The sequence below is a fragment of the Trachymyrmex cornetzi genome, unplaced genomic scaffold (assembly GCF_001594075.2).
Source record: "Trachymyrmex cornetzi isolate Tcor2-1 unplaced genomic scaffold, Tcor1.1 scaffold9, whole genome shotgun sequence".
Lineage (NCBI taxonomy): Eukaryota > Metazoa > Arthropoda > Insecta > Hymenoptera > Formicidae > Trachymyrmex > Trachymyrmex cornetzi.
In genome coordinates, this window is record NW_017300244.1 from 734011 (window position 1) to 757621 (window position 23611).

General features: G+C 40.3%; 1 protein-coding gene across 4 annotated transcripts in view; it reads left to right on the plus strand.

Annotated features, from left to right (window-relative positions):
* Positions 1-23611, plus strand: part of LOC108769371 (discoidin domain-containing receptor 2) — a 105449-nt gene that overhangs the window by 59831 nt on the left and 22007 nt on the right. For 3 of the 4 annotated variants that reach the window (XM_018520310.1, XM_018520306.1, XM_018520307.1), the window contains exon 2: positions 15919-16046. In XM_018520310.1, coding sequence (XP_018375812.1) covers positions 15938-16046 — 109 coding nt within the window. In that variant the 5' untranslated portion in view covers positions 15919-15937. Of the gene's footprint in view, positions 1-3023; positions 3070-15918; positions 16047-23611 lie in introns of those variants that run through there. The other variant, XM_018520308.1, reaches the window with a different exon arrangement.

The following is a 23611-nucleotide window of genomic DNA, read 5'->3' on the forward strand; positions in this document are numbered from 1 at the left end:
TGAATGGATTCCGGTCGCGGGGGTATAAAGCAAGGAAGGCGGAGGGCAGTTAAGAGGTGGTGGGAGAGGAAAGGGGGTTCTGACGTTAAACCACAGCACGCACTGTACTTGTAGCATAACCGGTGTTCACTGTGAGACTTTTCGAAGGTTCTTTGAAAGTCTTCGTCAGTCGAGACACAGCTGGTCTTTCTGTGACTGCCGTTCGAGGTTGCGTAAACCTTGACAACGACGACGACGACGACGATGAAGAAGATGACGACGACGTCGACGGTGACGATGACGAAGACGAAGAAGAAGAAGAAGAAGAAACAGAAAAGAAAGGCGAAGAAGACGATGTCGACAGTGTCAGTGTCGGTGTCGCAAGTTCCGTTTTAACGAGACTGCTCGAGGGGATTCATTGAGCGCCGACTGCTTCTTCGATACGCCACGTGATTCCTCTTTCATTCTTCCTCTCCCTTTTTTATAGCTGTTCCCGACTTTTATTATTCGCCTCTTACTCCCTTCTTTCATTTCGTTCACCGCGCGCCCTTACCATCGACCTTCATTTTCTTCTTCCCCGAATTCTCGACATTATTCAGCGGGCGCACGTTCCTCATCGAGGATGCACGCACGTACTGACTACCTACTATGGTTACGATGACGACGACAACGATGACGAGGACAACGACGACATCGACGTCGACGATGCCACCATGCAGCTCGTCGAAATCCGCAATAAAAATGTCAATATCGAAGCCTGTTGGTTGCATAAAGGAACTTCGACTACATATTGTGTCGTTTGACAGGATATTACGATATTTCGCTTATTTCTTATTTATACATTCTGCAATAAAGATCATTTTCAAAAAATTGAAAGGGTAGAATTAATGGTTAATGAGAATCAGAGCGCGGTAAGTAGAGCGCTAATTACTAATATAAATGTTCTTTATTTAAACTATTTTGAATGAAATATGTAGACTGAGAATGATTTAAACACAAATAAAAGAGAAGAATTTCGGTCATTTTCGGTCAGAGTGGGTCTCGGTGCTCAGTAATATTCATATATGAATATACAAATACAATTATCAGCTCTATAAACTGCGCGTTGATTCTGTTTGTCAGACTTGAAACACAATCACAATCTGAAATAACATGATTCTTTAATTTAATTTAATTGGTTGAACGTTTTAACTCCGCTTTGAATTATGTTCAATAACAATTAATTAATAATCATTAAATGTACGTTGTATCATCAGATTTTACAGAATATTGACAAACCTCTTACAACTTGTTTATCATTTTGTACTGTCATATCAACCATATGTCAATAAAACATTGCATCAAGAACATAACTGGGATTGAGGATACTTATTCCTGGTCTTCTAGATAAGATCTTTTAATTATTCCTGAAGATGACTCACAAAACGGGGTCAAAACGTTCAACCAAATAAATTAAATAAAGGACGTTTACATTTGTAATTAGCGCTCCACTTACTGTACTCTGACTCTCATTAACTTCTACGTTTAATTTTTTGACAATTTCGAGAATCTTTTAGAATCTTACTTACTTTAAATATTATTTTGTTAGTCAAACAAATACGCGAAATATATACATGTAATTAATCTATATAAAATCTATATGAATCTATATGACTATATGAATCTATAATATAAATTAACTTACACAATATCATCAGTGAAACCACAGAATGAAATTTTTTTTGCTGCATGTTTCTGCGTGGTTTTGATTTCATAGAATAATATAATTTAACAAAGTGTTAATCGACTGATGCGAATTAATGAAATTACTGACATATGGCAATAATAGCAGCGAATATGAATGGAATCATTGTTGAAACAAAATTTTCATTTCCTGCTAAAATGCATGGACGGGATTACGCATATGCGATACCATCTCGTTAAAAGCACGAAACGGTCGCGAAAAGCTATCGTTATAAAGTGCTCGTTGTAACGGACATACGCTTGTCCAATCGAAATTTTGATTACGCTCGCGTTACTGATTCGCGTCGCATTATAAGCTTTAATCACTTTAATTACTTATTGCATGTAATTAAGCACGGTTTATTGCACTCATGCTGACGAGAGCGGTCGATGAAACCCGCTCGTTGACGCGTGACAGCGCATTTGCGTCCGTCAGCGGTACGTGTAATGAAACTTGCGAGTCGCAATTCTATCAAATCAAAGCCAGACTAATCGTCAACATTATTTCGGTGTATACGAAACCAGCGGTTTCATTACGTGTCGCTTATTGCCGTGTTTCAAATACCAGTATAAATATTTATTAAATGATTTGCGAGGTTTCACATTGTCACCGATCGCTTTATGCGATCTGCGGTTTACATTGAAGTGGTACGGTGCTATTTCATTTGTGCATTTTTCGTACAACTAATATGTGCAGGACAGAGAGGATCACTCTATTCTATAGCCAATCAACAGGCTTGAAATTTTGTCGTCTGGCAAAAACGCACAAATGAAATAGCGGCCGTACAATGTAATCACGTCACTATTTCTATGCGTTATAACCTCGGGCATCTATATTAGGCAAAATGTTTGCAAGATACCGTACTTCATAAGCCCACGTGCGATTCTACCGGACATGTTTGCGCGCGGTAATGAACGGCTTCAACCAAAAAGTTATATATGCGTTAACCCATTCCTCACCGCTCTCTGACCGTTCTTTATGTGTTGGTTCTAACGAGCTCCACCGTTCTCTCATTAAAATGTCGGCTGACGTCTTATTATGTGTCGCATTATTATCACTGAGACATGCAAACTGCGCCCATATCTCCGTAGCGAGCAATCGTAAAAAATCACCGTTATGTTAATAACATGTCTGTTCAACTCGTGTCTCTCGTAAAATTATAGCAGTTACAAGAAATTTTAAGTATTGTAGGCGGATAAAATTCACTGTCATAAATTTAGGTAATTTTCTCGAAAATTCTTATATTGAAATTATTTTTTGATTAAAATGTAAAATTACTGGCGATTTTCAAATATTAAGTATTCGTTATTCTTATGTTACAGGTGAGTCAACTAGAGACGATCACGAAATCGAAAACTGTTCAAACAGTAAGTCCAATTAAATGTAATTACTCGACGAAGCAAGCAGTTAGTCGTACATTTCATGTATACACATCATAAGAATTAAAATAGAAACGATAGAGGCCGGATTTAGTGCGTGTGGTGGAATGAGTCCGAAACACGAACATAGGCGCGGTAACGTTTCGTATAAAACGCACCCCGTATATCTTTCCTTTGTATATTTTTTTCTGGCATGCGCAATGCTGGCGTGTTTGATTGTCGACGAAAGACTCTGGCGATGACTGTTCCAGGCCCGGCGCGTTCGGACTCCCGGGAGGGATCCCTCCTCACGGAGTAAACTGTTTTCTTAGGCACTCGGGACTCTTCAAAAATTCCTAAATATTTACTCGAGTGGAGGACTCCCAGACGGACGACACTTAAACGGTATTCTCCGAGAAGGGTACACGAAGACGGGCTTAAGCCCCCTGAAGAACGGATTAGAGACTCTTCCGCGCATTTCTTTCTCGTTTTCTCGTTTCCTCTCTCCTCCTCATTTTTCCTTCAAATTTTCCTTCTCGCGCCTCTATCCATCTGACTAAAATCCGTACAGAATTCGCGCTGAGGGAAATCATTCTTTGAATTGTAAGTCGAGCGTGATTTTTCCAAGTGTATACTTATCATATAAGGTGATAAAACGTGCAGGGATTTGTCATTGGAAAATAGAGATCTTCCGTGCGCGCTGCATTCATTTTATTCATTGAAATACGATGAATTATATATGAATTGATTCCATTATATGGAACTATCTCTGTAATGGAAATAGCGACAATTTGATTTTCAAGTTAAAAACGGCTTGCATTATATTTTGTTATAAGCCCTTAAACTTTATTTAAATTTACGATTATTTTTTCTTCATGAAACTTTATTGAAAACGTGGGTTGTTTTTTTAAAAGCAAAGTTTTTCTTTAATCACAAGAATTTATCCATAATTTAGCACGACTCGGTAACTCGACCTAACAATTCACTTCTGCGTAAATAATGTCACAAACTTCAACCACTTTTTACAAGTCTCGAAGTACTCCTTCATTACTTTTTTATCGCTCTCATTCACAAAAATATCTCGACGTTCCTTGGTATGTTCATAAAACTGTACGATGACTAGCAATTGCTAGTTATCTTATCGCCTGCCATAAATATTTAATTCGACCGACTTAACTGTTGTCTCCGCAACGTGAGAACTTTCCGAGTAGTCCGAGAAGTACGAAACTAAACGATCGAATGAGAATCGTAAATCGACCATCTCGACAAACGTTTCCGTATCCGTACACGTGTGGCGAAAGATTTCACGGCCGAGGGAGATCGTCTTCTAGGCAGACGGTGAAAGGCCGACCCAACACCGGGACTCGATTCTCTGCAGTTACTCTTGACTTTTTTTGACTGGTTTCAGGCGTTGCCTCGATGCAAAAGCATTCCCTTGTACGAAGTTCCCGTGTCCCCACCCACCGATTCTCGTCGTAGTCGCGCTTTCCGTCTGAGAGCTTCGAAAACTTTTGGGTCTGAATACCAGGCTGCATTAAACATGAATAAACGATTTATGAGAACAGAACGGCTGTAACGGGTTGGTGAAGGGTTGACGGCACAGCAAAGCAATGGGCTAATAAAACGAGGCCGACGATATCATTGACGAGATTCCTCGGAACATACGTACGCGGGATCGCGATCCGCCTCGTTATTCTCTGATAATTAATAATCGCCTCGAACGACCATATATACCAGCGAGCTCTGAGCTTCCTATCTGCTTTGTCATCGCTCCGGATAATAATTCTTTGACGATTGGCGGGTGTGGACCGGACACTCGCCTCGTGGTGCAAATAACTGATTAACCCTCTCGGCCATTCCGCTTCTCGGAACCTTTGATTTTCATTCTGCCCGATCGATTATGCTACGGCGGTGAAGTAAAACGAACAGGGTGTTAAAGAGCGGGCTCGAAGCTACAAAGTGAAGATATACAAGTGTCTCATATATAGACAAAGCGAGATGGAAGAAATTTCTATTCCAAAAATAGTCTGTTAAGAAGGAAAAACAGATTATATTTTATCGCGTTCTAATACGTTTTTCCCGCTGTTCAAAGTGCAGAAGGATATGCCACAAAAAAATACATTAAACTGGTGGTGTGCGCGGGGAACGGGAAATAAAAGGATTCAATTGAGCGACCGCGAACGCAGCCTGCTTCTTGCGAAACGGGTTTCCGACGGAAACTTCGGGGCTTCAAAGCGATCTCATTTCATGCGCTCGACTCCGCCGCGGATTGCCGCAAGCTAATTTGCGAGCGTCAGCTGCGTATTTCTGCAACTATTCTGAGTTCCTCGCGGCGTTAACCCGCAGACGGCGAGACGTTAAAAACGGCCGATACCAAACGCGATATCGTGCTTTTTTCTCTTGGAAACGCGGGTACCCAGTTACTTTTCGCCGTCTGCGGAATAATTAATCCGCGCGCTCGTAAAACTCGCCGTCAGGAACAACAAAACCGGGCGGGACAGTCGCCTTCTTTTACGATTCTCTGAAAAAGGTGTCCTCACTGGCACGTATCTTTGTCGGAGCTATGCATTACTATAGGAGACTCTAGATATCTCGGCGTGCTATGCTCTCTCGTCGCATAATCTAATCAGCACATTAACAGGGCGATAACGTCCGCTCGTAAATCCATGACTCGACTAACGATCTTTCCACGTGAACCAAACGCGTATATTTGACACATCCAACGTCGTCCGGCGTGATGTTTTGCTCGTATAGGTGCGAAACGACGCGAATTGTGATCGGCTATTAATTTTATCCCGCATGTGCTGTAAGATTTCCGAATAAATACTCCAAGTTCGTAGATTTTCGTGTCGTCGAAAATCGACAAACGTGCACGGAGTTCATAATCTAAGAAGGTATTCAATTGCAATACCTTTCCGCGCATTATACTTCGCCTTAAATGAAAAAATTGCGGATCAAATAACAGTCGAAAATATCATGCACACATAACTAATTAACAAATGTTAATCCTTATATTATCGACATTACAATAACAACATTAATAATAAGAACATGAATTATTTTACAATTCCATATATATCGAATATAGCTAACAAAATTAAAAATCATTTTAAGGAATATAAGAATGTTAGAATAGCTTACAGAGAGGGTCAATAAATTAAATAACATTATTAAAGTACAAAGATAAAATAGACGAAATGTTACATAGCAATGTGGTGTATAAAATTTCATATAGAGATTGATGCTACATATGTTGGTCAAACGGGGAGAACACTTAAGGCTAGAATATCAGAACATAAGAATCATATAAATTGGAACACTCAACAAAAATCAGTGATTACTGATCATAGACTAGAATATTCCCATGAATTTTAATAGGATAAAATAGATATACTTGACGAGGAAATAATTATGAATAAAAGGCTCACATCAGAAATGGTTCATATATAGAGAGATTCATACATAGAGAAAAGAATAATTTAAATTCGCAAACGGATACTGATAGGTTAAATGCGGCATATGAATATTTATTAAATAAAGTTTAGTTTTCAATCTTGTCTGTGTATGTATTATGATTGGCCATGTGACACGTAAGAACATAGAGAATAAGACAATTAACGACATGTAAGCGAAGACATTTGCTTAGTGACTTTTGATATGACAAGTAAAGGGATATGCGTACATTAATATATATCATGTAAGTAAATTGTAAATGGTATCATTGTTTTAGATTGTATCTGTTCATAATATAGATTAAGTAAAGTAAGAATGATTAAATGAATATAATGATGTAGTGTTCCAGGAAGTACATTGATATAAAGTACGTAATGATATTGAAAAGGATCCGATACAAGGATCGAAACGTCTGTAACTATATTAACATAATAAAGAATTTATACACAAATTACATCTGGTGGATGACTCGAATAGGCTATCAACTTTTATTGGATAACTAATTAAATAAAAAAAAATAAGATTTTAAACAATTTATAACAAAAATGCATATATATATATTTTAATAATAATAATAACAACTATATTAAGACGTGCTGTACAAAAAAAGAACAATAGTAAAATAAGACGCAATAAGTGGAAAAGCACAGTCAAAAGCTGAGATATGGTATCAGCAATAGTGCTGTCTAGAAACCTAAAACCTGAATCATTAGATAAACGAAAACTAGAACCGTAATAGATAATAGTGTAATAAAAATAAAAAAATATGTGTTATAGGAAATGCAGACAAGAAATGAACTAAAAATTACACAGCACAGAAACATACGGTAAGATATAAAATGAAAGTGTTACTAGAGAGAGCGAAGCTGCAATACATATAATAATATAATAAAGCAATAATCCCCTAATAAGTTTGAGAATAAAAATAATGAAACATCAAACGCAATGTGCTAAGAGACAGCAGGCTTTAAATGCAGAGAAGGAAGTAGAGGAATGAATATCGACGGATAAAGATTATGAGTAAGAGGGATAATTTAATATCAATTATTGTATTAACTATATACGATCGCTGTGTAAGGATAATCGTAATCCCAAATAATTAAATTAAATTTGACGCTAATATTTTCATAACTCTAAATCCAGTTTGAGCATTACTCGCAGATTGTCTCGTAGAAAATAAAAAATTTTACAGTTTTCCGGTTGGGTAACATCTTTTATCGAGTATTTAGGAGTAATTTCACATGTCAATATATTCTGTGTTGGTTACAGCTATTACTTGGCTATCGACTCGTGATATCGTTTGAGCGTTAAGGCTCTGCTATGTTGTCAACGATGTAGATATCGCTCTCTACAATCTTTGTCAAATAAAGCACTATCGAATACCGATATTTTCGACTTCGCTTCGATTAGGACGAACCAAGTCTGAACTGGATCATTAACACCCTTTCGTCCAATCGCGACATCGTTGACGCGCTATTACACGAGAAGCTAGCGCTGAAATCTGTATATTAAAGTACACAGCAAAAGTACCTTCAAGAATATCAGTGCGACTATATTCGTCCGTTACATTAACACGAAGACAAAAAAAGGAAAGGGTATATCTCTGACTCGACAGAGGAACAATGAAAGGTAAATGCCCTGTAAACGGAACGAAGAAAGAGACAAAATTAAAATGAGGATTCGATCTGTTTCTCTCTCGATTGCTAACCCAGACGGCAGACGGGCTGACATGAAAATTTCAGTCGATCTTGGCGGGGGTGATTCTCGCCTGTTACCATGGGGAGTTGAAATATTTAACGATTCGATTGTTCATTCGTTCGGTGCGTGTCAAACAAACATAAAGCGACGCTTTTTTCCAATATCGCGAAAAAAAACGTGGAATTGATAGCCGCGTGCCTCGCAAAGCAAATTGTAAATTTTTGTCGTATCGAACGTATCCTAATGTACATATACAACAACACAGTGTGAAATACGCACGCAGGTAGAAAGGTAGAAAGTGTAAGTGCTCTTGAGGATATCGACGTTTGCTCTATCTCGCCGGTTATCGCTCAGCGTGAGGGATCGAGCCTCTCGTTCCTTTCGAATCTCTTTCCTTCATAGAGAAAAAACCGAGGAGAGTTTCTGACGCGAGTGAGGGAAGAGAAACGACACGGAGACCTACCTGCTATTTGTGAAGCGTAGCAATGGCGGGAGGAGATGGAGAATGGCGTGGCGGGAACTCGGTGCCACACAACGGTGGCAGTGCATTTCACTTGTTCGAGGCATAAACTGGGACGGTAGACGTGCCGGTATGAAAATTTCAATCGGCTGGAGCGAAGTGTCGGCGTAGCGTGCGAGAGTCGAGGAGGCGGCGTCGGTGAAGGTGGAAGGTGGATGGTAGTGGCGGAGAGAGCTCAGGTGGAGGCACAGGTGGAGACGGCGAGGAGGAGGGAGATGGAACGCGACGCGAAGGAGGATGAGGAGGGTAAAGTGGCTCTGGACCGTATGGGTATATCGTTGTCTCTCTCCCAGTTTCTCGCTGGTTGATTCGCCGTACGGCAGTCCTTCTCCATCTTCTTCCCACTTGCCGGCGTACGAAGCCCTAGCCCGCGGCGAACTGCATAATTCATGGCCTTGCTACACACCGACCGCCGCCACCCCGGAGGACTCTCTTCCAGAGGGCCGCCGCCGCCCTAACCCTCCTTGCACCACCACCTTCTACGCTTCAACCTCCTTGCCAGGGTCAGCCTTAGTCGCGTGCATTATACGTCACCATGTATGCGCGTACTTGCTAACCCTATGCATACAGAAGAACTTACAAATATATATACGTACGCGTACACATGCATATATGCACAGTGTGGATAAAGTTGGCCCTACGACGAGGTAGAACGAGGTATATACGCGCGTTCCTAACCTCGTTCCTACACCACGTGCAGAATGTAGGCGAATATTTCGGCTGAGTTATGAACCGCACCCCCCGTTGAAGTAGCGCGGACTTAACGAGAGAAACACCATGGGCGCTTTGACCAGTCTCGATCGCGTCGGGATGTCTTCCTTGACAGAGAACAAGATTCGAAGATTGGAATAATGGATTTTTACGAGGCCACTGTCAGTTTGAACAAGTTTACGCACACCATTGCTCCTTTGTAGGCTTTTGTGGCCTCAGAGTCTGCTCTTTTTCTTCCACGTTGCATCTCTGAAAGTTATGCTGCTGCATAACCAACAAGCATCGTGGTTTGCTCGGTAAACGTTGATTATGGAGTTTTTTTAATTATAGAATTTTTTCATGAATGTGTGCGCGTATCAAAGATAAAGATAAAAACGTTAATCGTTGTTCTAGTGTTTAGAATTTGAAAATGTCCCTTTTCTAATTCACGTTCTGCTTGTGTAGAATATGTACCACTTGATACCGGTTGGGATTGTAGCGGAATGAAATACTAGGGTATAAATTTCAAACGCTAATGCCACGTGAAATATATATCTCAGTGATGCGCGGATCCTCTACATTTAGATAGAATGATATATCTTAAAAGGAATGTTTGTGAATAACAACCCCGTTATTTTTGAAGATATGTAAAACGTACTAAATAAATATTTGTGTTTTTAAGAAAACTATATATTTTTCTGCAGATAATAATAGAAGTAATTTTAACATCAATAATTTTAAGATGACACTTTTACATCTATACATCTTTTCTTTTTATATCTTTTTGAACTCATTTCTTATTAAATGATTGTAGCATTACATGTTTTGACAAAATGGGAAGTCTTTTAATTTCAGATGGATTTCTTCTTTTTTAATCGAATTAAGACGTGTATAGCTTCGATCAAAAGTACTAGGCATTTATATGTTTTTCGTTTATTTGAAATTCTTTTACCTGTATCGTTTTCTATTAATTACCGGCGTTATATATAAAATTAAAGGATTCTTGAAACAAAAGATAAATTCACAACAAATATTATACAAAGTTATTAGAGAAAGGAGCATAAAGTGTTCACATTTTCGAATTCAATGTTATACGTCCTTTTCAATTAAAACATTAAATAATGGTTAATAAAGTGTCTAAAACTTTGATACCAAGGCTGTGTCTATCGCATGTCTTTTTTTTATGATATTTTAATTAATAATGATTAGTACAGATTGGACAATTCTTGAACGTAACTGAATAGATAACGTGGTGATGTCGTCGTTAAAGTCCATTGCATTAGCCGCCGAGGGCATCCTCACGCTCAGGGTGCGATTCGTCCAGTTTGAACGTGTACACCAATCGGAAGACAAAGTGTACACCCGAAGCTACAAGACTGCACGAAATTAATACAGAACCGGCTTTAATCTACGGACGCATTGCGGTTCGAAGCTCAGGAAAGGCGGTGGAACGAGATGCAGATATCCCGAGGCAGGCACGGCCAGCAGCCACAAGTCGTTTTCTCGTCCTACCGGAGAAGCGTACCGGTTCTTGCGCTGAATAAATGGGAGATGCTCTGCCATCTTGGGTTCCCATCGCTCGCAAAGATAAACATCAGTAGCAGCAACAGCAGCCACAGCACCAACAGCACACAGTAGCCAGAGGGACCCTCGTAATTAGTCGGACTTGCATGTCTTTTCTTTTTCTCGCGTTTTAGAAACGCCGCTTCAAGGACTACGATGCTTGATGGTGTCTATTTATGAGCGAATGATCGTGCGCAAGTCGATCAAGACGCTCTTTGAAGACCACCGGATGACCGAATGATTTCATAGAAATTGCCGTACGAATTCCGGGCAGAAATACGCGAGCGGAAGGAGATACGGATCACCACTAACTTCTGCGCTTCGAGCAGAAAATATTGGAGTGTCAAAGACCCGAGACTTATTACTGTAACTTTGTGAATTAATAAGATTCAGGTAACAAGTTGCGTATCGGTGGTAGGGCTTAAAGTTTATCAAAAGATGGATTCTTTGATAAATTTAAAAAAGTAGCTAACTCCCTCAAGTAATAAAGTCGTGTTAAAAGTCGGATAAAAAATATGCTGTAGATAATAGCACGGAAGCCAATTTAATATAAAGCTGCTATTCAACTTAGATTTTCAATAAAAAAGTCTAATATAATAGGTACACGATACTAATTACACGGAATCATAAAAAATTTGAGAAAATAATTAACTAAACAAGTTGTATTGTTGTTTGCATGTTGAAAAACAAAATATTCAGATATATCATTTTAATGTAACAGAACAGTAATTCTTCAAAATTTGTCACTGTTTTAAATATTTCTTCACCTTTAGTTATTTTATTAAAATAATGATATAAAATAAACACCGCTTCGTAATTTCTTTCGCGTCGACGACTGCGTCCTTAAGAGAGGGTCTACAAAAATAAGTCGCGGCGCGCTCCGGCAATTACGCGAGGACGACTTCGCCGAGTTTTAATTTGCGCGAGCTCTCGAGACCGTCGTCGCATATTCGTGTACGCGGTACTTTCCACGAATTCGCGCGCAAATTTATGCGCCCAAACGATGGAAACAGCGCTCAAAAGAGCACCATGCTTGCCTCTTCTACACCCACCGTAAATCTCGTCAGCTAAGAATTGCAAGTTTCCTCGGGAAAGACGGGAAAGGCACTTTGAACACAAATTTCTCGCTTAGCCATAGGAATTTCTGTAAAAGGCAATTTCATCGCCCGGAAATCCGTGAACGCAAGATGTACGTTTTTTTTAATCTATTAAATATTTCTTGAAATCATATTTATTACAATAAATAAGCTTATAATAACCATAAATATTGCTTATAAGCAAAACACAGTTTTCGTTACATTTTATAAACCGATACATACATATCGATGTTAAATAAACGAATATCTTTTTCATCTTTATGAATGTTTTTAAACAAATTTTAGTGAAAATTAAGTATATATCTTTCAAAAACTTTATATCTCTCTACTGTCATCTCTCAAAAAGAAATCTTTGTACACGTGTATGCAGAATTTTTTACTTTCTGGTTTTCCAAACTTTTTTTTCTCTACATCGTCGAAAACTTTTCGACGAGAAAATGACGCGTTTTCCACCAAGGCTAAAACCGTTCGCGAGCGGTGAGATCGAGCTTGGATGCGAATTTTTCGCCCGAACTCCAGAGTTCGTCGACGAACGGCGTTTAACGATCCGGAAACGTTGTAAGTGTGAAGATTAAAGTGTATTCGTATACGTAGTTGCAAACCTGTGCAGCAGCGCACTTTCCTTCCTTTTCCTATTCTCCCATTCACACCACCTTCGAAATGACACGTTGGGAACGGAGCCAAGCCGACTCTAGAACGTGCTAGAGGAATACTTCCAAATGGGAATACTTCTTCTGGCTTTTAATTTAAGTTTGAATATCAAGGAAAATAATTATCTAGCCGAATAACACGAAACGTGTAAACAACATGCTTGTAAAATATTGATTTAAAAATGCATTTTTACTTCATTTAAATAAATACAACCTACAATTTATGCAAAAACAAGTAAAGACAACAATCCAATAAAAATGCATGATAGTTAACTTTACTATAATTCGTCTTTATAAATCGTTGTACAACTTAATTGTAACTACAAACGCGATAATATGTAAGTCGTAAACAAATTTTTTTTATGTAAATCGACGATTAATTTTTCACAAAAGGTAAAGAATTACATTCTTATCTGTCGATGTTTGTTTTTTCTCAACAAAATTTAAGAAAATTGCTCTATTTATCTGTCAAGAATATATAACATAATAATAAAAGACTCTTATTATAAATCTTTATAAGATTTATAAACAGAATTTGATAGCTGTCAAAGAAATAACCTAATAAAAATACATAAAAGGAATACAATTTATATTTAGACCAAAAATAGTGTGAATAAGAATATTTCAGGTTTTTGTACTAAAATCATAAATCTAACGTTACAAATATCAGATTAATTTTCAAGATTTATCTACCGTATCTCTTTTTCTTCTCTCTTTCTCTTTTTCTCTCTCCTTCAAAATTGGTTTCAGCCAAGCTTTTTAATGGAATTATTATATAAATATGGGCTACTATAGAATGCTGAGATTAGAAAAATCCGCTGTTACAAGATTATGCTTTGTACATATATCGAACGTAATCGAAGCGGCATGATTGATTCGCTGATTCGCTGAACAAATTCATGTGTATTCACTCGTAAAATACGCTCGTGAGCCTGTACAGGCGGATGTAGCTTTATCTGGGCCCCATCATTCACGTTAATTCCACTTAAGCACCGATGCACCTGGCTCGCGAGCTCAACACGACGAGCGCACGATACACTCGGCAAAAATGAAGAGACGAATGCCATGCAAATCGAGCATTCGAAGTGCGCACAAGGGCACCTTATGCAGCGGCACACAGTGGAACCGAGTGGCCGAACGGGGCTGCGTGGCAGCTCGAGCGAATGAAAGATGGCAGTGTGCGTATTGTAGAAAGCTGGAACAAACGGGGCACTAAATTCGCATGATTTCTTCGTTCCGGACGCGAAGGCTCGCGTGGTTACGCTGGCGCCGATGCCGATGTTTGTGTTGGAATAAATAATCGACCAAAAACAGTTGAAAGAGGATTTAATCCGAGAAAGAGGGCACAAAAAATCTACCGTCTCTCTTCTCTCTGCACGACACGAAACGCTGCTACGTTCTTCCTCTTCGGAATGATGATTATTCAAAAAAAAAAAACGAACAAACAGACTGACATGAGTGGCAGCGTTATTAATAAATGCATAACATTTCTTGCCTCGAGCAAAAGCGCATATCAATTCAGAAATATGGACGTAATCAAGTATCCGTAATTAGGAGAAAATGATTAACTCTTTCTACTTAAACCATGCCTGCGAGGCATTAAGAGTAAAGTCGTGCGAAATGCAGATCGATAATGCAATTAAACTCACGCAAGTGCACGAGCGACTTATTTCCCATATGATTTTTTATCTCTAATATATTATACTTGGCATACGTAATGTAAGAAAAGACTTTCGAAACGTTGTACGAGGTGACGCAGTCGCTGCAGGGAACGTATCTCGCGACGGCGAGGCATGAATGCCGCATTAGATCGCGCGTGTACTTACGACGAGATTATCCACAGACCTAATGATTAATTGTATGTCACGATTGATCTAATCATCTAAGAAACGATTGATCTAATCATCTAAGAAACGAACGCTGTGTCTTGGACACAATCAGCCGACCGAGCGGTTAAAGGTTGGCTGCATTCTGTGACCTTAATTACTATGTCGACTAATCGATCGCGTGCATTGTGATCGTATGTACTATGCTTGACACGGGTACCAGCATATACGCAACCGCTTCACCGCTTGAATAGCGTCTTAATTACCGGTTGGATAATCCGATTCAGCCACTTGTGTATGTATCGATAGTCTCCGCATCAGTCGAGTATTCAGTCGGAAAAGATTACAAAATCACTGAAGCGTTCTCCGGAAGTAACTCGAAGAGAGACAGCGTTTAAAAATATCCATTTTCTTTCAGTACTAATATAAAACTCATTGAGAAAGTTGAGACTGTGTCTCAAGAAGTTGTTAATACGAAGTTAGATCTATTTGAAATGATACACTTGTCATCAGTTACGAAGGTGTTGTTGGTTTGTAGCCAAAAATTCGAAGTAAGTTCCTGAAATCCACGAATCCATGTGATCTTAGAGATATAAAAACGCCACGTTTATCACCACGGATATTTTCGTCGTGAAATAATGAGTCGCAGAAAGGGTTCTCTAAGCTCGGCAGATAAGCATCGGGGAACGGTCGACGGTAGTCGAGGAACCCCATAACCCCCCCCCCCCCCTGTTAATTAGCCAAAAAGTGAGGTCCACGTATGGTCCCCTTCGCTTTTCTTTCCTGCGCTACGCGCCACAACGGCACCGTCGTGAATAAAGTACGGTCTCGCGTTCCCTCTCCCCCGCGAAACCCCCGGTATCGCCCGACTATCCGGTATGTACGAGCTCTCGCCCCCTTGCATACAAGAGAAGAACCAGCCAAAGAGCCCCACGGCGTTCTTCGTAGTTCTTTCTCCGCCTCGCAGCATCCTCAGTGGGCCTCTCTCTTTCCGTCTTCTTCTTTCGCACCGAACGGCCGATCCTAATCTCGATAATGACGCGTAATGGCTGCTGGCGTGAATGTAGCTCTTTGTCCGTAGCTCCTGTACCGGTCGTATATCTGTCCGGTACGAGAACCGCGCCATTTCACCCCGGCGAAAAGCACAGGGAGGCCGAAACGGCCGTTTCCAGACTCTTTTTCTACGTCCACGTCGCGTCTCCCTGTCGGCCCTCTCACCCTTGTCCCCTTCCAACCCTCTCCTGCTCCAATCTCTATGCCTGGCAAGACGCCTTCTCGAGAATCGCGCTTAATCACTCTACGTAATGCTAAGACTATTTTGTGCGTGTGTGTGATTTTCTTTTGGAACTTTATTTTTGCAGAAGCGGTTATGAGAGTTCGATGACCACAGGCCCGCGGACCATCGACGCTACCATGGACTACCTGCAGACGTGCCTCATCTTTTACCTGCTGATCCTCTGCTTCTGCGGTGGACGTTCCATAGACATATGTGAGTAGATGTTAATTCAATCCAATTTGATACAGCTTCAAATTCTGAATCGAATTCTTATATATATATTTTCTTATTAATATTAACGGTAGCTTAAATAATGATGGTCAAGTCAACAATTATTAAATTAACACTTTAACTACTATGTGTATTAAAAAAGGTACACAATTAATTTCTATAAGTAAACTGTATTCCCCCATATACAATCACAAGCACTGATCAAGTTTTGAAAGATGTGTTTTATACGATCACATTATCTATTGATTATACATTATACGATCACATTATCTATTGAATTATTATTATTATTTAAAATTGAAATATTTTGTTCATTTTTGTATGTTTATTAGACTAAAATAAAATTTTCTTTAACAAAAGTGGGTTAATTTTTCTGAATTAAATTAATTTAAAAGCAGCAGAGTAACTAAAGTGTTAGTTCTAGAAATTACAAAGTTTTAGAATGATAATATCTCATAAAATTAATTATAGAATTATAGAATAATTAAAAACATCTTAAAAACATCAGATAATAAAATTAGATAATAAAATAGAAATATAGCATACTGTGTGATATTTATTGGTTAACAACACAGAATCGATTCCTATTTTGCAAGATCAGAAGATCGTAGGAGGATCATGATTGAAATACGTGTTTACATCCAGGGTATAATTTTACCCTGAGATGGGTGCTTCTTCTTCCCGCAGTTTTACTCGATAAAAACAGAAAGGCATCCCGGTGCCTTCCCTCGTACAGCGTTGCCCTTTGCCTTACATTAAACCTCGGGCTCGGTTTCTACTCGGCTTGGTTTCCATCCCATTGACTCCGACGGCCCAAGCCACCCTCGTGTCAGGTAAACAGGGCGAGAAACTTGCAAAGTATCCACCAAGAGTTCCGAAGTCAGCTCCGGGAAAGGCTTTTAGGTACTCGTTCGTGAAATCGAGCTCGAAACTTACGTATACGGGACGTATTTCGCACCCGAAGAATTTCTCGAGCAGGATCGAAAGATGGATCATGATGGTCTCGATTCGGTTGCACTGTAATGCGTAGCATCCTTTTCCCTGGATGAATGAGTAGATTCGAGTTATACCGAGCGCAAAGTTTTCAAAATATTGACTTTCCGTTACAAGCATAAAGCTATATAATTTTGTCATATAACTTTAACTTGCAAAATTAGATTCCTAGAGTCTTTTATATAATGAATATTTAATATGAGTTATAAACAAGAGTTACAACGCATGAATCCTGACAACTTTATCAGTGATGGTACAATAAAGTTTATAAGTGTACAGTAATCGGCTTATACTTGTACACTAAATATAGGTATCCGTATAACAGGAACATACTAAATCAGGAAAGTCGATGTTAACTCTTCTAACTCTTGGAACCTATGCGGCATACTATTTGACCTCAAAGCCGATACTTAGGCTACCTTTGATCCTGCTTATACTTATACTTGAGCATGCCAGTGTAATCCGGGAAAACAACTATATAGCACAAACTTCGCTAATTAAATTCTACTGGTTATCAAAGCAGCTCAACATAATACTTTGAAATAACAAACAGAACAGCGATGATTATAAAGCAACATTCTCTTGGAGGAAAAAGTATGTCTTACTTATGGATATAAGTTTCCAAATGCAATTTAACAAAATAGTCCAAATAGCAGCTTATCAATTAATTGTAACTGGTAATAAAAACATTGAGCTAGTCACAGCAGAAGTACATATCGTTTTAGTCAGGCTTCTTTTTATTCGTGTATAAAAGAAGCAAGACACGGCGCATTTCGAATTCACTCAACCATACTTGGAATCCAATAGAACCGCGCTTCTCTCGAATACCGGTCACCGACAGATCCATAGAGGCGTCCGAGCGTAGGTGGGATGGTATAAGAGGATCTGTATAAGAGAAGCACTGAACGAGCGCCGAAATATAAATAGCTTCGTACGAAAGTTGGAAGGAGACCGAAGGGGACGATTGTGGACCCCCCGCGGTGACTGAACTTGTACATTGAACCGCGTCGGTAAATTCGCGGTTGTGTTAAGCGAGCCGGTCAGCTGTGGCCGATCGGGGAGAGCTGAAAGGGGTCTCCGAGCAGTTGAAGCGTGCATAAATTGCAATGTTAATGTTACCGGCGATACATAAACATGTTGCACGTTGGTCGGATTGCCTGCGCGTACTGCACACCCTCTAGGTGCTTGCCTGCGTCCGTGCATGCGAGGGTGCGTTCGATTTTGTCTATAGGACGAGGATGGTTGGTGTGTACGTATAGATGCGTGCATAGACGAGAGTAACTCGTGCGTTCCATGTCGGTGTCGCGTAATTGCGGGGGTAAACGCGAAAGTGTACGTGCACGAGCGGACGAGTGTGCTGGAGAGTCGGAGTGATAGGATAGGCAATTGTACAGATGCGTCATCCGTGAGGGATGTATCTGACGTAGCGAGATTTAACGCGAGCGACACATGTGGCGAACGATCGCTTTTTTTTTGCATTCCGTACGAGACTCATTGTTAACAGCAACTGCGATGACATAGCTAGTGGTGAAACAGAATGTACAGATACGCCGATGTGACTCAGCCTTTAAATAAATTACAAACGTACACATGAACGCATTAATTTTAATATTTGCAAATTAATACGTGTATATACGTAATGATATGCATATAATGGTAACACGCTTATCTATGTATGTTTGTCGCATCGAGAACACATCGAAAACAGACGGTAGGAATGTGTTCGGGGAGGAAAATCGTCACGCAACAGAGCCCTCCGTTATGACATTGTCATCCCTCTGTCACCCTCTCGGTCCTCAGCCCTCCTTTCCAATTACCTACGGATCCATTAGGCCCTAGCGTGATGGTGACGAAATTATTGCTGGAGTCTTCAACGTATTAACATAACAATGCGGCAATTAACACGTTATTGCCCTTCGTCCACGCTCTGTCGCTAACCCATGCGACGATACGAAGTATAGGATATCTTGTTTATTAAAAAAAAAAGTGATTTTTAAATTAAAATAATTTAAAAGTCTACTTATTTCAAACTTTTACAATAATAAAAAGTTATAAAAAATATAAATAATAAAATATGTCGGAACCTGTACAGCACAAAATTCGCAACAACGTTGCAATGTGTTGTAATATTGTTATAGAATAATCTGTGCTGCATAGGGAAAAATTTTACATGTAAACTGAACAAACTCAATGTACGTATCACATATTGTTGTAGATATTTTTAGAATGAATAGCATAACATGCATTGGACATCATAATCTTGAAGTCGAGCTTAATCACGATATCCTGTATTTACGAGAAGAATTATAATTGAGACGATCATGCAACTTGTATATGCGGATTAGCTGATTATTTGTACAGTCACCTATATACAAACGCACAAATATACTCTCGTAGTTGTATACTCTTCGCAGATACAGTTATCAAAACATACCCCGGTTATCATTACAACTTGTCATTCCTTTGTACGCTCAGTGCAGCCGTTAATACTGGTTGACAGCTTCTGCGAGTCTTGTTTGAAAGACGCGATTATTCGTACGACAAAGGCACCGCCAACACTTTCTGCACGTGTACGTCGTATGTCTCTCAGATATAAAATCCTCGCGACGTAAACATTCCCAAGCTGGTATTCCGACATCTGTTCTTTACCCTCGCGCTGACTCCGATCTCCACGTTCGGCTTGATCACGCGCCAGAACCGACAGTTTACGCTCGCCCGCGTACACGAACTTCAGATCTCTTCGCCCCTAACGACTCCGGATAAATCGCCTTGAGTGCAATCGACTTAACCCCGCGTTTCAGCAAAGGCGCAGCCTTTGGATACATCGACGAATGAGGATGAATCGGGAAAATCAAGTGGGATTGACACGTTGAAAGGGCGTCAGTTCGGAAGACGTCGAGCGAAATAATCCTCGGCTTTCCGCGTTCCCTCGATCGCGAATCGCTATTTTTCGGCGATATATTCGGATATTCCCCGAGCTATCGAGATCTTCGCTTCGAAATGTACGCGAGTGAGAATGATTATTGTCGTTCTTCGCCACGTCGCGGTAAACCCTTTCGTACCTCATCGCGATCGACCTGAGCGACGACGCGACGTCCCGGCGGCATCGCGAAATGTATCGAGCAACGAGAACGAATCCGGGGAGAATCCAAGGGATGTCTCGCGCTTGACGCGCTGAAAGGACGTCAACTGTCAAACGTCGACTAGCGATGTCGAGTGTAATAATCCCCGACTTTCGGGTTCGAAGGGCGTACGTCAATCCGACGAGCGCAGATCTGTATTTTCATAAGGTTAACCCACGAAAGCAAACACCACGTGCCCAACTGTACGAATATGAAGGGTTCGTGCCCTAAAACCCTTCGCACACTGACATCAACTGGACCTATAGAATTGGATGATGAGCGAAGAAGTTCTTCATTTAAAGAAGAATTTATATTCTTAGTTGACACACTTTTTTCCATCTGCGTAAAAGAATATTAAGAATTTACAAGAAAATTGCAAGCAGACTAATGTCTATATAATAATATTATATATAATAATACATTTTCTGTATCTTTTTTTTTTTAAATAGAAAAATTAAATTACATTGTAAATAATATCTGTGTTAATTTTTGTGTGATTTTATTGTTGATTTTTCTAATAAAAAGCTATTACAGTAAATATTCTTACGAAGCAACGTCACTATACAGCGTCTGCCTCTCTTCGTATCTATTAACGTCAGACACGTCAGAGAATAAAACTGGTTAGTTTTGATAAATCCAGGCCACGAAGGCACGAACCCCGTACAAAGGGGTTGCACTCTCGACCCTCGAGGTCTAAGTAACGCACGCAACTCGAGACGGTGATTTCCAACCCACGCCTAGGGGGTTCCAAGGGTGGAACGGTCGCGGCATGGTAGAAAAAGATGCATGCTCGCTGGATAGGACGGAAAGAACGAGAGAGAAGTAGGACCTTGGAGAAGTAGGTGGGACGAAAGGGCCGGTGTAAAAGTAGTACTTCCGTTCTGCCAGCCGTCGCGGCGCCAGAAGGACGAGCATGCGCGTTTTCGTCGACGCGAGTTACCTTCCACCTAGAACGAATGTTTGTTTTCTCTGAAAGAGGCGAAAATGGCTCCCCAAGTCTGACAATACCCGAGGAAACCGCGCCTCGGCTTTCATGGCCCTAAAGGGTGCAGCGCATTATCTAGGGGGCAAGCACGAACTTCTTTCGGGGTCGACGCTCTTACAAACATTCATTCTAATTTCACCGATGCCCAGAAAACGGGCGCGCCATTACAGTCGAAAGGGGAAAACCTTGTGGCAGGTGTCCACCTGCTAATTCCGTTGAGCAAACATAACGAACCGAGTTCCGTCGTTGTGAGCCGTGCTGAGAAGCTGATTATCACTAATACACAAACGAGCAGACAGTTTCCAAGTTACATCTTGCGTAGAATTTAATCTGGATTAAATCTCGGTATTGCGGTCACGTTGGTAAAGATATACATATGCCACATAACGACGTAACAAATGCGTCTAGCACATGAAATGAAATTTGTATTTCCTTAACGATTAGCAATTTCATTATAACGCTTTGCAAGAAAGCTTAACATCTTAATATTTGAGAATACACAATGTAATAGAAATTTTTTCTGACTCTTCATAATATTTAAGATACGTTATGAGTGCAAGAGGCAGCTCGTACATTATAATTTGTCGAGACATTTTGACATAAAAAAATAAAGATTGAGTTAATCCAAGGATTAGGTGCGAGTCATGATTTATGCGCTAATATCGCGCTACAATGAGATGGGGAAGTTTAATATGTTTTTCGTGAAAGTCCTGGTGCGTAATTAATTTACATTCGCGCCTGAAAAGAGAAGTGCGAGTAAGTGTACCGAAAGCCGACCACGACTCTGGTGCGCCGTCATTAATAATAATCCTGGAATTAACAAAGGAAGGGTGATGCGAATTATTAAATTCTCCGAGATAGAAAAGCCCGTTGTTGGTGTCTACCTTCACCACACTTCCTCTATTTTTCTTCCCTAATTTGCCGAGAGATTCGTTAGTCTTCTGTGCAATTTGCTTTGCTATTATTATAAAAGCCGCGTTAATTACTCGTCGTACTCGTCTACCAAAGGCGATATCTTTGACTTCATCCGGGATGTGGGAACAAAATTATACGAGACATGATGCGTGTAGATCTACAATGAGTATCCGCTTGTGTATTGTAGCAAATTATATTCGTTATGCATTTTTTTAAATTATAAAGAAAACCTGAGATTCCACATAGCCGTTTGCATAACCAGGCTACGCAGAGAATATATTAAATTATTAAAGTTAGCCTTGCCTAGTAGATAAAGACGTGACTTACGCTGTGTTAAAGGTTAATTCAGAACCATTCTCAGTTGCCTGAAGAAGGAGTGGTTCGCTACTCGAGTGCGACGTGAGTGCTTCGCGAGAGAGGACAAACGACGGCAGAGAAGGAGATCCGTTCTTGTAAAGGAGGAGATTTACGATATTGCGCAATTCGTAGATCTCTAACAAATCGCGCAAGCCTTCATCGCTACCTCAACTTGTAACTTAAGCGTGGAAGTCTGATTCAACGCCAAGACATTTCAATTACCATTTCGGTATTTCAAGATTTGCGGAAAATCGTTTATCAACTCGACGTGCGCGCAGATATATGTTACATATATGGGAACATACAAAATGGAGGCGGAGAAAGACGGTACGTTCGCGGTACTCTCAGACTATCAAGTAACAACAAATACAAAAGCAACGGTGCTGGATATACGGTGGAAGAATTTCTCTCAGAATTTATTACGATTTTTCTATTACAATCTCTCTTACGTTGCCTCGAACGTATTGCGTTCTCCTCCAGGCGCGGCTTGTTCGTCGACCGTTTCGTGGTTGTCTCGGGTTTCGCGGAGAGGAGCCGTCTCTGGAAAGAAGCGGTTATCAGTTTGACAGTGACGTGGTTAAAGGAGGAGAGCGAGAACTAGCGAACGAGAAGACGAGAGAGCGACGTTGGGACGTTAGGTGAAGAGGGGTTGCGAAGGCATTCAATTTCCCTCTTCTCGCGGATGGAGGGCGGCACACACCCTTCCGTTCGGAGCTGTCACTCCCCGAGAATTATGGTCGCCGAATGAGTGGCTGGGGCGGGCCAAACGTCGCATAACTTACTTCTTCTTCTTCTTCTTCTCCCGTTCTTGCACTCTTTTCCAGGATGTCTATAAATACGAGAATCGAACTTGTCTGCCTACCCTAACTACTCGGAGGCGACCTCAAAGTCTAAGCCTTTTGTTGCTGGATCAGATGCGTATCGAAGGGAACGCGACGTGAAGACGATCGATCTCTGAGAATCTTTAGATCACGTACTGGGTAGCACTGATTACGAAATTTATTTGTCTCAATGCGTGTTTTGCTGTTTTAACGAAGCTCGAGATGGTTCTCGAATATTTTTAGACGACATAGGGCTGCAGATGATTACCAGAATTCCTCTGCGTAATTGTTTCCTGCTCTCCCGGAATAGTGAAAATGAAATGAACGAATAGCGAAAAATAGAGGCATTATTCT